General features: G+C 40.8%; 1 protein-coding gene across 2 annotated transcripts in view; it reads left to right on the forward strand.

Annotated features, from left to right (window-relative positions):
- The window catches only part of NBAS (NBAS subunit of NRZ tethering complex), a 409,271-nt gene that overhangs the window by 15,931 nt on the left and 377,991 nt on the right, over positions 1 to 15,349 (forward strand). For both annotated transcript variants that reach the window (XM_065400708.1, XM_065400709.1), the window contains 2 exons: positions 744 to 877; positions 978 to 1,076. In XM_065400708.1, coding sequence (XP_065256780.1) covers positions 744 to 877; positions 978 to 1,076 — 233 coding nt within the window. The remainder of the gene's footprint in view (positions 1 to 743; positions 878 to 977; positions 1,077 to 15,349) is intronic.

The raw sequence follows: 15,349 nt of genomic DNA on the forward strand, positions 1-15,349 counted from the left end.
ACTCTAGGGGGGGGATCGATCTAAGATACGCAACTTCAGCTACGAGAATAGCATAGCTGAAGTCGATGTATCTTAGATCGACTTACCTCACGTCCTCATGGCGCGGGATCGATGGCCACGGCTCCCCCGTCGACTCCGCTTCCGCCTCTCGCCCTGGTGGAGTTCTGGAGTCGTCTAGACGAGACGCGATAAATCGATCCCCGATAGATCGATTGCTACCCGCCGATCCGGCGGGTAGTGAAGACGTACCCTCAGGGAACACTGCCAGCACCACTAACCACAATAGCATCTGAACTTCCTTTTTTTTTTTTTTCCTCATGAAAGTACTGATCAGGTCTGAAACTGTGCAGCTTATATTCTGATTTGATCACAATCCAAAGTTGGCATTGCTGCTACAGGGATCTCAACAAAGTAATCTTTTATTTGAGGAAACATAATGCTGTTTGCAGCAAGCTAATAACAATTTCAGAATCAAAATCAATAAATCTTTCATAGCCTGAAGGACAAGTTATTATGAGCTAACATTTTTGGGTATCTTTTAATCACTTTCCCTCAATATATTGTCTAAGCATCTTATGTTCTGTGTTATCATGACTGCTTTTTCCTTAGTATTGTGAAGGGCAAACTAATTTTTCTCTGGAACTAATGCAATATATAAATTATTTCTGTTAGTTCAGCTTAGCCGCTTTCTTGTGTTTTACCTATTCTAAATGTCTGTCTTTTTTTGGGTTGTTTGGTAAAAGGCAACCAGTTTTCCAGGAGATTTGAGCTACGCAATTGCTGGATTGATCTTTCTAGAATATAAAGCAAGTGCCCAATGGTCAGCTGAACTGCTAGTCATCAGTTATCGTGGAGAACTGAAAAGTTACCTTGTAAGGTAAAAATAAACTCGGATGCTTGTGGTACATTTCAGAACAAACTTAAAGAACCTTTTTTTCCCTATAAAATGTAAACTGTATTCATTTTTCCTGGTCTAGTGTTGGAACAAACCAAAGCTTCCAAGAGAGTCATAGTTTCAACTTCAGCAGCCATTATGCCCATGGAATAACTACAGTGGTTTATCATCTTGGGCACAGGTAAGCTTTTGATCAGACTAAATAAAATGTGAATAATGATTGTAGTGATAAATACCTAAGAGTACTGCATATAGTTACACACATTCATGCAGTGGTTCTTAGGAATACCTGTTGCTAATTAGCTGTCTCTAACTGTGAATGGTCTCTGGGTGGATGGTGTCATTTTACTGATAGTTCAGGCTCATGACGTAGAACACAACTGCAAGAATGCAGTTCTCTTTGGAATGTATGGGAAAGTTAGGGGAACTTTATGGTCATTGTGGCTTCCATCGTGCAAACTGGTGAACTCAGTGGAACAGTTTGCATACATATGTGCAGGATCAGGACCTAAATTTGTAATTCTGCTTTATTCGGGCATGATCTAACGCCCATTAAAGTCAACAAGAGTCTTCTCATTAGGATCAGGCTCTTAGATGTCATATTAACTTTTTATTAAAATGGAATTTACTATACAAAGCTATAATTTCCTGCTTTCCCATGCATATAAATTGGATCTACTTTCTCTCCATTCTTCTGTACCTGCAACTGATGATATCTTCTTCCTATGGGATGGTTATTTATTAAGAAATTAAGTATTCAGTGTTACTTCTTTATGTTGTGATTAGAGTATTTTTCACATTATGTTAGAATTTGGCTTCTAAAATATTGTTGCCTCTTTTGACCTGAGTGGCTAGTCAAAGTTTGGGGCCCTGCCAATTGTTAGACCTGGAATTTGAAATTGATGGAGTCTGGTATTTTCTGTGATGCAATCTTGTTTATTTACAAGGAATGTACAAAGTCTTTGGCGTTACTTAATACTTTCAAACCAGTATTGGTTAAATACTCTGTCAGAGAACAGAAACTACAGGCAGGCACCACTCCCACAGACTTATATGAGAAATGTCTTTTTTACTTCAGAATGCTTTAAAGTCACATAGTAGTTGTGAAATGTGTAACTACTTAACTTGACTGATGAAATCCTCCATTATTACATCAAATATCCCTAAATACACAGGTTAGTTATTTACGGTACTGTAACTTTTTTGTTGGTCCTTACCACAGGAATGAAGTAATATGTGTTCGGCTACATAGAGAAACTCACGTTATAGATGTTGAGGAATAGTGAGTCTTATTCTCTTGCTTACACTGGTGTAAATGAGGAATAATCCATAGAAGTCAATGGGGTTACTCCAACATAAAACATCATGGTGTATGATCAGAATTGGGCCTAATAATCCAGCAGTGCCAGTTGTTGTTAATTTTTTGTGATACGTTCTCTGTGTTTAAAAATGACACTCTCTGTGTGTGGTCAGTGATACTGGAGTTTAGTGGCAGTGAAAATGTTAACTCCTTTAACAGTTATCCAGAGTAGTCTTTTTTTGGCTAATCCAGGATGCCAGTCTCTGTTTTGAGAGAGTTTTGTTCATGGGAGGAGATGTAGGGACACTTGCTGATATGACAAACCTGCTTTTCCACAAAATGGAACAATATTATCCCAAATGCCAAAAATGTTCAGAGGAATTTTCTTAAATTCCTTATGTGGCTCTCAATTATCAAATAAAGCACCAGACCTTAGAATGGGGAGATCATGCTGTATCCTTCATTGTTTGAGTAACATCAGATTCATGCAAAATGTACAGAATGTACAGTTTTGAATCACATTTTTTTATTTTCATGCATAGTTTTTCTTTGCATTCGAATTTTTTCAACTACATGAATAGAACTGTCAGGCTTTGATATTCAAAGCTTTTCTATGTTGATTTTTTTGTAATGTGTCAGGCACAGATAGTGGACTTGAAAGATTGGCTAATTGGCTGCTCTTCATTTGGATTTAGATGAGGTTAGGAAGTGGCTTCCATTCCTTTTTTTCCTGATTTTTTTTTTTTCAAAGTGATGTTTAATTATTTAATACACTTGTGTCTCTAAAACAAATATTTCTTTCATGTATTAATCCATTTTTAAAAACCTCACTCTCTTTTCAGTTTTTCTTCAATGGCAGTACGTAAGAGCAAGAGTCTAAACTTTGGTCTTGGAAGGTAGAATTTCTCCTATGAGAACTGATATTGTTGCTGTTTGAGACTGAAAATTGGTGCTATAATTTTCAGAGATGAAGCTAGGCATGTCTTCCGTTGCACCAGCCAAGTTGAAAAAAGTTAAAGGCAACATCACTGTGTTGAGGCGTGGGGAACTTCTGCTCTGATTATGCATACCTAATGAGATAGCCATGCTTACAACTCAACAAACAGTTTTTTCCTTAGCAAGGAGAGCATCAGTCCTGCTTTGCAGTCCTTTTAAGTAGGAGACTTGCATCTTGGAGTTAACTGATTTAGTGGGTTAATCCTGGCTTTGGTCAGAAGTGAAGGAATTTGGTCATCTTCTCCCTCATTTGTTCATATCACGTAACATGGCATAATTCAAATTCAGTACAAGTGACAGCCTCCTCCAGCGTTCCAGGGTATTCTAGGTCAGAGTTAAAATGTTTTGGCAGAGCTGTATGGAGAAACTTATACAGCACCTGGCTGCACTGGGCCTCATTCAGGCCAAGCCTATTAGCTCTTGACATTTACTGTGTTTGCGCCGAGATCTTAAAAACAAGCCATCTTTCCTGCTGCCAGATTTGTGATCAAGACTTGATTAAACCTTCAGAATGAATTTTACTGTACTGTGAAGAATATTGGCTAATACATTACCTCATAGTACATGTGTGTGACTGATCCAGACATTACTTGGATGTTCTTGGCTGTTTCATTCTCTTTGTGGAAAAATTACATCATTATGTGTTTGGGTTTTTTTTCATACTAGGTATATTAGCTGCTATGGAATTTCTAAAAATGGAAAATAAATCAATTGATGTATTTGACAGTTGAGTAATAGAAGCTCTGAATATCATGCAGTTACTTGCACACAAAGCAATCTTGTCAAAACTATTTATGCATGGAAAACTTTGAGATAAATAAAATATTTATTGCATAAAAAGTGTTTCTTATCCCAGTGGATTTGGTCAAAGTCTTTCGTTTGATTGATATTAGTAAGTAAAGTAAACAAAAGCAGCAGACAGTGTTATCAGGTGCCTTTTGTTGTTAGAAATGTTCAGTAGCCAGAGGATTAGCAATTATGGCTGATTTAATAGGAAGCATACAGTTGATAAAAGTTGTTTCCTCATATTTTATGTAAATACCGTCTGTTCTATGAGGATAAGTAACATTCTGGCACGAAAAGAAAGATGTACTGTACCTAGTGCTGGAGGATGGCTTCCATCAAAGCTATCAGCATTCAGATATGGTCCTAGATTCATAATAGTATCATATTAAATCTTGAACAGTTGGAAGAACTTATGTTCAGTAGTGTTTAAAAATCAGTATTCAAAAGATTTTTTTTAATTCTGTGGATGAAGAGAATGAAACAGATGATACTTTGACCCTGTGAGTGGGCAAATCCTCTGTTCCTCTTGATTTTTGCATTCATTTTGCATACAATTCTTGACTTCTGACACCAGAGAGCTCAAGATTCATAAGCAAAGCCTTTTCTTGGAGTTATTCTTATTGTCCAGAAAGTGAGAGAATTTAAAAGGAGACAGCTAGATTAAAAATTGCCTGATTGTGGACCTATGTGAATGCTTTATTGAAATGGTAAGAACTTCAACTGTCTAATTTACATGCCACTGTTTTACTTACTATTTGTTTGCTTTCTCCTTTTCATTTAGCATGTTTGTGTGTGTGTGTGTGTGTGTGTGAGAGAAAAACCAGACTGGTTCATTCATTAGCGTATGTATAATATAATCATGTAGCCCTGTAAAATTGCTACATAACTGAAGTTCACTTTTAAAGTGCCACAGAGTTGTGGTTAAGAGTCTGTGCTTTCATTTTAAAACAATTTTAAGACTCAAGATGCAATAATTGCAAAGTAAATAAATATAAATGATGCAATGCTGTTCAGTTGAGTCTGCAGACAACTTGAAACAATAGCTGTGTGAAAAGTGTAAACTTTAAAGTTTCACTGCTGATAATACTAACAGACATGTTAAACTTGTCTGATGTTGTTTGATATGATGTCAGGATTAGGAGCTGAGTACAGTTATGCATCCTGTTGCCAAAATGGGTTGGAGTACAAGATGAGAAATTTAAATCCATCTCTCAAATTTGAAAGCTACCTCATCAACTTCCCATAGTGGGACGGGACAGAGGAAGTTCAAAAAACCTCAAGTGCTTCTTGGACAGCAAAACCAAAGCCTCCACCTGTGCCTTCCTAGATGTGAGTAATCCTAATTGTCCCCTTTCTCAAAGATTGCCTGAAGCTTCAGGATAGCGATTGGTCAATACCTCCATTCCTCAGTCATAATCGCTGCAAGCGTGAAGCTAGTCTTTGCAGAAGACAGAGCTTTTCTCAGGGGCCAGTGCAAGGCTGCAGAGCCAACTTCCACAGGAGCAGACCTCACCACTTCCCATTCCAAGTGCAAGGCACTGCTTTGATCTTGCTGTCAATAATAAAAGCACATAGTGGGGCTGACATAAAAGAAATCAATAAAACCCTCACAGAATTTTCCTAGAAAATGACAAGTGCTGGTCTCTTTCCGTAATGCACTTTTGGGAGGTGCTCGGACACTACGGTTATGAAGGTGGTATAAGAACGGGTGCCCTGCCAGGGTTCGCCTGCCAGCAAGATAAGCCAGCAGAAAATCCATTCGCCCTTTGCAACCCTTAGCTTTAGATCTGGATGTTCCACTGGTGATCAGATATATTTTTTTTTTTTGGTCAAATCTTGGAGAGAGAGCCAGTGCTTAATTTGTAATGAAAGAGCTGCTGGGGCTCAAGCAATTATTTTACATTCACAATTGATGCAGCAAGCCTAGAGGTGCTGGGGCTATGAGCTGCCAAGCCTAGAGGTGCCGGGACTCAGCCCTGGCACAAATTAAGCACTGGAGACACAGTTCATCGACCCCATACTCATGGCCTAAAGTTGTTCTATATGGCAGAGTGCATAGAGAGAGAGAGAGAGAGACCATGGACGTACAGGGAGACAGTGGTAAAATATGATATATAAAACCATCCAGACAAAACCCCCACAGGCTCAAATGACAGCTCAGAACAGACATGGATGGAATCTGCTCATACCTCGGCCCTACCCCACCTTGGCATTTGATGATGATGGGGAAACTTATACAGTGCAGGTACGAGTTAATGTAAAAATCTTAGCTTACTGAAAATATTTGTTTGTTTAAATAAAACACTACTATTTTTATATTACAATGAATGTCCTACTGAGTGGAGTGGAGGTCAGTGAGGAGAGAGCTTGGGGGAATGTTGCCACTATTTTAGTTCTAATGTGTCACATAGAATATAGGATTTTGTTTTCACGTCTTAGTTTGGTGCACTGACACAGTCCTGTGTTGTTTTGAACTACTAGTTCTACAGAGAGAATATTTAAATAAGTATAGTGAGAGGTTATTGTGACTTATGGAGTCACAATTATGACTTAATGATACTGTGCTTATTATTCTCTCAGCTTTAGAATAAAAAAAAATTGACTACAAATGCAAGCGTAATACAGTCTCTTCTCTTTTCCCTTCCCTTCCTTTGTTCAAAGAGTGGCTTGGTTTGGTTTAATGAATGGGTGTACTCTGAGAACTGTGGTTTGGAATTTGAAGTCCTCACATTTTTAACAGTGAGGGTAATTAACTGTTGAAACATATTAGCAATTCACTGTCACATGGCATCCAGTCTTGATTTAAAGATATGTGCTAATGTCTAGTTCAACCACAAGCTGTTGGGCTAGATGCAGGGATCATTGAGTAAAATTGTATGGCCTTGGGTCATTCCAGTCAAAATAGACCTCTGTCTCTTCTGAATTTATAAACTTTGTTTAGCATGGATTGTATTTGTAGTTGTTTTCGATGAGAGGAGTCTCCAATCCAATTCATGTTGAAAGAATGGGGAAGGAATGGTGGAGTCTGCAATTTGTGTTGGGAGGATAGGAGAGAGAGATTTGGGCACTCTGATTTCTAATGGCATGACGGATGAGGGACTGTTTGTAGAGTGAGAAGAGAAGTCATGCTGGACATTAATCAATGCTCTGGTCTGTATGTGAGGTATATGGGCAAGAAATTACTGGATATGTCTTGTAGCAAGTTGATAGCACTTCTGGCTCTGTGAAGCATGTATGATGGATGGGTGTTTGGTTCGTTGGGTTTGTAGCTCATATTGGAAATGCAGAAATGGAAATGGAGAATGGATGTGAAACGGCTTCTTATCTGAAGGTTAAGTATCAGGGGGTAGCCGTGTTAGTCTGTATCTACAAAAACAACAAGGAGTCTGGTGGCACCTTAAAGACTAACAGATTTATTTGGGCATAAGCTTTCGTGGGTAAAAGTCTGAAGAAGTGAGGTTTTTACCCACGAAAGCTTATGCCCAAATAAATCTGTTAGTCTTTAAGGTGCCACCAGACTCCTTGTTGTTTTTATCTGACGGTTGAGTCTGTGTGAGGATTTGTCTCCAACACTGGGCTTTATTTTTGCAATATCTTACCAGTTTGCTGAATAAATAATGTTTTTGAATCTTACAACCTTACCTCTTTTTCTCTTTGGTCTGGGAAACCATATGCATTTACCTACTGTAGAATTGTGTGTGTCTTCAATACTATATTGGCAGGGAGACTGCTTTGGCGATCCCCAACAGATAATGTGAGAGTGGTGGTGGTGATAAGGGGAATGCAAAACATGCATCTGTAATCTTTTCGTTGACATAGTCTTGGTTTATTCAAATTATGTAAAACTGAGAGAGACAAGATGAGAGGGGAAATAACTTTTATTGAACCAACTTCTGTTGCTGAGACAGACAAGCTTTTGAGCTTACACAGAACTTTGCCTCAGATCACCTGAAGTAGGTAAAAGCATACTTCAGGTGACCTGAAAAAGAGCTCTGTGTAAGCTCAAAAGCTTGTCTGTCTCACCAACAGAAGTTGTTCCGATAAAAGTTATTTCCTCATTCACATTTTCTCTAATATCCTGGGACCAACACGGCTACAACAGCACTGCATCTATAAAGCTAAGCACTTTTGACTCCAAGGATCTGATTGTTGGCAGCCTCAGGCACCTGTCAAGTTTTTTTTTTATTATTTTGAGTCTCCTGTCCAGCTCTGGAAAATAATTAATAATTTGTAAACGGATCTAGGCCTTTTCTGTGGCTCTCGGAAGAGCTTTAAGGTTCTTTTGATAGCAGTGGCTCTATTCATCTTAATAGATTCTGCTCCTGCTGTTGCATTTTGCTGTCTCTATGAAGAGCTTTTTAAAATTTTAAGTATGTGCTGCCATGATGAATTCTTCTTCAGTCCTGGGAGAGAAGGTCTTTTGTCTTGGGAGAAGGTTCTTTGTCTAACTTGATGTGGCAGCTTCATTCCAGCTGTCACTGAATTTAATCTATCCTGAGAAGAGACTTTTAAATTATAAATGTATTGCACTGTATGTGATGATTTTTCCAAAATCCCAGGGAAAAGACTTATTTGGATGGAGTTTTTAAAAGCTAGTTCGGGCAGAGTTGGAGCTTCTGTTGCTGCCACCATTATTGACAACTTTTCCCTTGATCTTCATGCCACTGTTGGGCTATTACTCACCTCTGACAACAGAGTGTAGTCAGTTGTAATCAAATTTCAGGACTCTGACACCATTGAGATGTTTATAGTTTAATTTAGTCTTTTTTTTTTTTTTGGCTTGGTAAATGAGAGCTGATATAAAACTTGTGAAGTGCCTATGGACTGAGTAAATTATATATGGCTGTAAATAGTTTAATCTTGTGTATGTTTGACCCCTATCTTGTGATTATTAGCAAATGACATCTGTGCAGTAGGTCTTTCATGACTTGCTGGCTTCTTTGTGCTGATACATTTCCACTGTTTTATTGCCTGCCTTATGCATTTTGTTGTGGCGCTATCTGAATTTACACTTAGCACCACTTTTTATCACGCAACAGATGGGTACTTGTGTATAACCTACGTGTGAATCTGGCTCTTCAAAATGGGGGAGGGAGGGAAGAAATAAACCACTTACATTTTTGGAGGGCAGTAAAATAACAGTATGCTTACTGTTGATCTTTCAGGCAGTTCTCTGTGTTTGGTACTGAAGCTAGGTCTTCAGTCCTTACATTTATTGAACTCCCATAATAATACCAATATTTTCACAGTCCTTTATATGTTTGTGTCAGGGTGGACTAGGTCTTGAGCCCTCTGCTGGAGGCCTCATGGACCTGCCACACCACGACCCAGAAAAGGGCAGTGGAGAGGGCCTCCAGGCTGCCTAGAGTGGCTCTGTGGGACCCAACCAATCAGGGCCCAGCAGGCTAGTATAAAATGAGCTGCAGGGCTAGCTGCCAGAGTGAGTTCAGTTCCTTGCTGGAGTTGGAGGAGCATAGATGGTGTGCCTGGCTGGCTGAGGGAGCTACAGGACCTTGGACAGAGCAGTGCTGGCCGAGTCAACCAGGACTAGGCCCTGAGGAAAGGGTAAGAATGTGCTTGGGGCTGCAGGGAAGTGGCCCAGAGAATTGTAGCAGCAACACAGTTTATTTAAAGGTATGTGGTGGGCAGCTGCGATCTATAGGGTTTTTGGGCTGGAATCTGGAGCAGTGGATGGTCTGGATTCCTCCACCCCCATATTAGTCACTGGGGAAGAGGCCTGGACTTTGAGGCACCCCTGGAAGGGGAACTGAACTGTAGTGGCCCAGCTGGAGACCTGGGGCCAAAAAGACCCAGAGAGGGCAAAGATATTGCCTCTAGGGAGGGAGTGTTGGGGCACTGCTTTATACCAGAACAGGGACAATTTGAGAGAGTTCAGAAGGGACTGAGAGACAGTTTGAACAAGGGTACTGCTATAGGCCCTGCTGGACTGATTGAGGAGCGAGCCCAAGGATAGGCTGCAGATAGAGACGTTATAGAGGGCACTGAGAGAGGCCCCTGCTGGACTTGTACCCCAGAAGGGGTTTGCTTTTTAATTCACATACAGACTGAGAGAGACTCGACCGGACAGCTGAGTTACTGAAGACTCACTGCAAAGCAGAGAAAAAGTGCAGGCACACACACTCTGCCAAGGCGGCACTCAAGAGAGGTGAATGCTATCCCATAACAATGTTCAATGCATGTACAGACCTTTAATTAATCCTCTCCACAGCCCCTGTGAGGTAGGTGGATAAGCATTGTTATACCTATTTTACAACCGGGGAAACTCAGACATGAATGTGTAAGAGCTGGTCCAAAGTCCACTGTGAGTTAGGGTCAGCACTGGGATTAGAATTTCAGACTTCCTGAGTTCTCAGCCCTGTGTTTGTTCATCCAGATCAGTGCCATTACAATGAATTAGAGATTTGCATGTCGAACATACTGCAGAATCAGATTGTCATGCTTGTTTCTAGTCCAGTTTCTCAGATGATAGAAAAATTATAATTTGTTATTCTAAGAGGGAAATGGTAGTGACCGCTATATTTAGGTTGCCCAACATTTTGTTATAAGTTTATTGAGAACTTTTTTAGACGCTCGAACGCTTCCCTTGTTTGCAGCAGGCCTTTGAAAGTTGACTGGAAACCTGCTTTATGCATGTTCTATGAAATTCCGTTCATGTTTTGCTGAGCTATAAACTTTTGAAAATCACCATTTGCCTTCTCTTGCTTGACTTCCTCCAGGTAGTTTTTTTAGTATGTTTAAAATGAACAAACAAACAAAAAACCCATCCTAAATGTGAGCTTTTTAAGGAGGCGAGCCCCCATCCTCCTGGCTGCAGAAGCACATGCTACATGGGAAACACCTTGTAGCAGCGGGGAAGAGAAAGCAGGATTGCACTTTACTCCATGACCACGGCTTCTTGAGATGCAGCTTTCTCTCTTTCTTTCCAGCTGAATTCATATTCTTTTAAAGTTTTTATATCCTTTATTTATATAATTTCCAGAATTGTGGTAGGTATTTTACATGTGTGAGAAAACAAGTCCAGTTACTATGCCTTGCCCCCATCCTCTTTCTCATCTAACTGATCACTCCCATGTCTGTCCTTCACAGTGCAACTCCCCATCTTTCCTTCAGTGACCTCTCTAGACTTCTTTCCTAATAATCGTTTCCTTCATGAATCAACAGCATCTCACACAAGTAATGTTGGCTGATGTCAGAGGTCAGAGGGAAAGCCATGCTGCTCTGTGCCTTTTAGGGGACCGCTTGCTGGGTAGACTCCTGATCCAAATTGCTCTTTGGGAGGGTGGGTCCATATAGAAGGACTTTGCAAATGCCGTGAAGCAGCTTCAAGACAAAAATGGGGAGTGGGGTGGGGGCACCCTGCCTGGACTGTCCTCTTTCTTCTCCCCCTTTCCCAACCATGCTGCTGCTCTGCCCCATTGACTCCTGAGACTCTGGCTCCTGGAGTCTGGGCCAGCCCTGGCCCGGGGGCTGGAAGAACTGCTGCCTAATATAGATCGTGGGCGTGGGAATTCTGCTTCCATTAGCTGTTGTATTTTTAACTTCCCCTTGAATGTGATGCTGCAAACCATGTTTTTAAACAGTGAGTTCCATTAGGAAAAAGTCCCAATGCTGGCTCTCTTTGCTTGAATATCTTTTGAAGGAGACTTGCTCAGCTTGACTAGAACAAAGTGTGTGTGTGTGTGTGTGTGTGTGTGAATCCCAATGAATTATTGGTGTCAAATTAAAAACAAAATAGTTTAAACTGATTTTAAATTGAGATATTCTATTTCCTATATGTAATCACTGGATAAATGGCTTGTTTCAAGCAGTCTTTGCACATTGCTAGCATCTTATTTGGTGATGGAACCTGCAACCCAAATGTTGTTTGGTATTTATGAACATTGCACAACCATCCTGGATCTATGTGAGGGAATGTTGATCAATAATCTGACAATTCACTGATGAAAATCCCTTCATGTAATTCACTGCAGAATGAAAAGTATTACTTATTTATAGAAAAATCTGTTTCCCAGCACCATTAAAGTAGCAGAGTTTTGCTTAGGCACTGGATTTCATATTAGCTTTGATCCAAGCTTTAGATATTTGTAGTAAGGTAAATTCACAAATGTCATAAGTGTCTTAAAAGGAAAGCAGATGCATTTTTGGAGTCTTGTCAAAATTCTTTTTCTGTTATACTTTTTATACTTTAAGTATTGCACAGCAGATGCTTCTGCTCCATTAAAGAGGCCACTAGGGAGCTACAGTTGGAGCAGAATATGGCTGCTCACTTTCCTGGATGTAGTACCCAGAGATTCACAGATTCTATGGCCATAAGGGACTGTTATGACCATCTAATCCAGGGATCGGCAACCTTTGGCACGCGGTTCACCAGGGTAAGCACCCTGGTGGGCTGGGCAGGTTTGTTTACCTGCCGCGTAGGCAGGTTCGGGCGATCGCGGCTCCCACTGGCCGCAGTTCACTGCTCCAGGCCAATGGGGTCTGCGGGAAGCAGTGCGGGATGAGGGATGTGCTGGCCACCCTTCCTGCAGCCCGCATTGGCCTGGAGCGGCGAACCGCTGTCAGTGGGAGCCGCGATTGGCTAAACCTGCGGATGCGGCAGGTAAACAAACTGGCCCGGCCAGCCAGGGTGCTTACCCTGGTGAACCGCGTGCCAAAGGTTGCCGATCCCTGATCTAATCTGACTTCCGGTATAGCACAGGCCATAGAACTTCCCCAAATTAATTGTTAGGCCATACCTTGATTTAAAAATGGTCAGTGGTGGAGAACCCACCATGACCCTTGGTAAATTGTTCCAATTATTAATTATTATCACCATTAAAAATGTATACCTTATTTCCAGTCTGAATTTGTCTAGCTTCAGTTTCCAGCCATTGGCTTGTGCTATACGTTAATGCCCCTCTGCTATGTACATTGGCCAAACTGCACAGTCACTATGTAAAAGGATAAATGGACACAAGTCAGATATCAGGAATGGCAATATACAAAAACCTGTAGGAGAACACTTCAACCTCCCTGGCCACACAATAGCAGATGTAAAGGTAGCCATCTTACAGCAAAAAAACTTCAGGACCAGACTCCAAAGAGAAACTGCTGAGCTTCAGTTCATTTGCAAATTTGACACCATCAGATCAGGATTAAACAAAGACTGTGAATGGCTAGCCAACTACAGAAGCAGTTTCTCCTCCCTTGGTGTTCACACTTCAACTGCTAGCAGAGGACCTCACCCTCCCTGATTGAACTAACCTCGTTATCTCCAGACTGATTCTTGCCAGCGTATTTATACCTGCCCCTGGAAATTTCCATTACATGCATCCGATGAAGTGGGCATTCACCCACGAAAGCTTATGCTCCAATACATCTGTTAGTCTTAAAGGTGCCACAGGACTCTCTGTTGCTTTTTACAGATCCAGACTAACACGGCTACCCCTCTGATGCTAGATTGAAGAGTCTATTATTAAATATAGACTGTAATCAGGTCATCCTTAACTTTCTCTTTTTGAGACTCAAAGAGCTCAAACTATCTATTTTATCATCATAAGGCATGTTTTCTAATCCTTTAATCATTCTCACGACTCTTTTCTGAGCCCTCTCCAATGTGTCAACATCCTTCTTGAATTGTGGACACACGAGCTGGACACTGTTCCAGCAGCGGTTGCACCAGGGCCAAATGCAGAGGTAAAATAGCCTCCCTGTGCTTACTTGCATTCCAGGATTGCATTAGTTCTTTTGGACACAGTGTCTATCTGGGAGCTCATGTTTAGCTGATTATCCCCCAAATCTTTTTCAGAGTCACTGCTTCCCAGGATAGATCCCCCATCCCATAAGAATGGCTACATCCTTTGTTCCCACATTTACATTTAGCCCAGTGGTACTCAGACCTCTGGTTTAGGAGCCAAATTAGCAGCCACAGTAGTGTGACTTCATTGTTTCATTTACTATAGTACTATATATTCATATTTAAACAGTATGATGGGAAATATTAATTTATATATGATTTTAACAGCAAAATGACTGACCAAGTATTATTATTTTATCAACTACATTTGGTTAATCACATAGTAAAAGTATCCTGATTGGTTAATAACTTAGACTGGTTAATAATTAAATCTCACAGTATTTTAATATCATGTGCTACGAAGAGCCGCAGGAGACCCAGTAAAGAGCCACTTGCAGATCACAAGCCTCAGTCTGAGTATCACTGGTTTAGCCATATTAAAATTCATGTTCTTTACTTATGCCCAGTTTACCAAACAAGCTAGATCACTTTGAATCCGTGACCTGTCCTTTTCATTATTTACTACTCCCCCAATTTTTGTCTCATCTGCAAACCTTATTGGTGAGGATTTTGTTTTCTTCTAGGTCACCAATAAATATATTAAATGGTGTAGGGCATAGGGCTATAAGAGTTTAACCAGTTAACTGATAAGCTTGATGCAGGACTCTGGGCGTGCTGGGCGCTGCAGCAATGGAGCCCTGGGGCCAGCAGCTGGGACCCTGGGTACGCTGGGATGCTGGTGTGGGCGGCAGCAGAGTCCTGGGTGCCGGGGCAGCAGCAGGGATCCCCAGGCAGGGGAGCAGCAGCAGAGCCCCACGTAAAACGTGGGGGTGGTGCAGCACCCATAGTTCCCTGGGTAATCGTTGAACCGTGTAACCAATAGAATTTTAATCGATTACACGGTTATTGTTTTTACACGTTATTTACGTCCTTGGGCATAAGAACGTAAGAATGGCCATAGTGGGTCAGACCAACGGTCCATCCATATTACCACATCTGAGGTAGAAGCCATACTCAACAGCTTAATGGGACTAAATCAGGGGGCCCAGATAATCTTCATCCAAGAATATTAAAGGAACTGGCACATGAAATTGAAAGCCCATTAGCAAGAATTTTAAATGAATCTGTAAACTCAGGGGTTGTCACCGTATGACTGGAGAATTGCTAACATAGTTCTTACTTTTAAGAAAGGAAAAAAACGTGATCCGGGTAACTACAGGCCTGTCAGTTTCACATCCGTAGTATGCAAGGTCTTGGAAAAATTTTTGAAGGAGAAAGTAGTTAAGGACATTGAGGTCAATGGTAATTGGTACAAAATACAAGATGGTTTTACAAAAGGTAAATCATACCAAACCAACCTAATCTCCTTCTTTGAGACAGTAACAGATTTTTTAGATAAAGGAAACGCAGTGGATCTAATTTACCTCAATTTCAGTAAGGCATTTGATTCAGTTCCACATGGGGAATTAATAGTTAAATTGGAAAAGATGGGGATCAATATGAAAATTGAAAGGTGGATAAGGAACTGGTTAAAGGGGAGACTTCATACTGAAATGTGAACTGTCAGGCTGGAGGG

The sequence above is a fragment of the Emys orbicularis genome, chromosome 3, assembly GCF_028017835.1.
Source record: "Emys orbicularis isolate rEmyOrb1 chromosome 3, rEmyOrb1.hap1, whole genome shotgun sequence".
Lineage (NCBI taxonomy): Eukaryota > Metazoa > Chordata > Testudines > Emydidae > Emys > Emys orbicularis.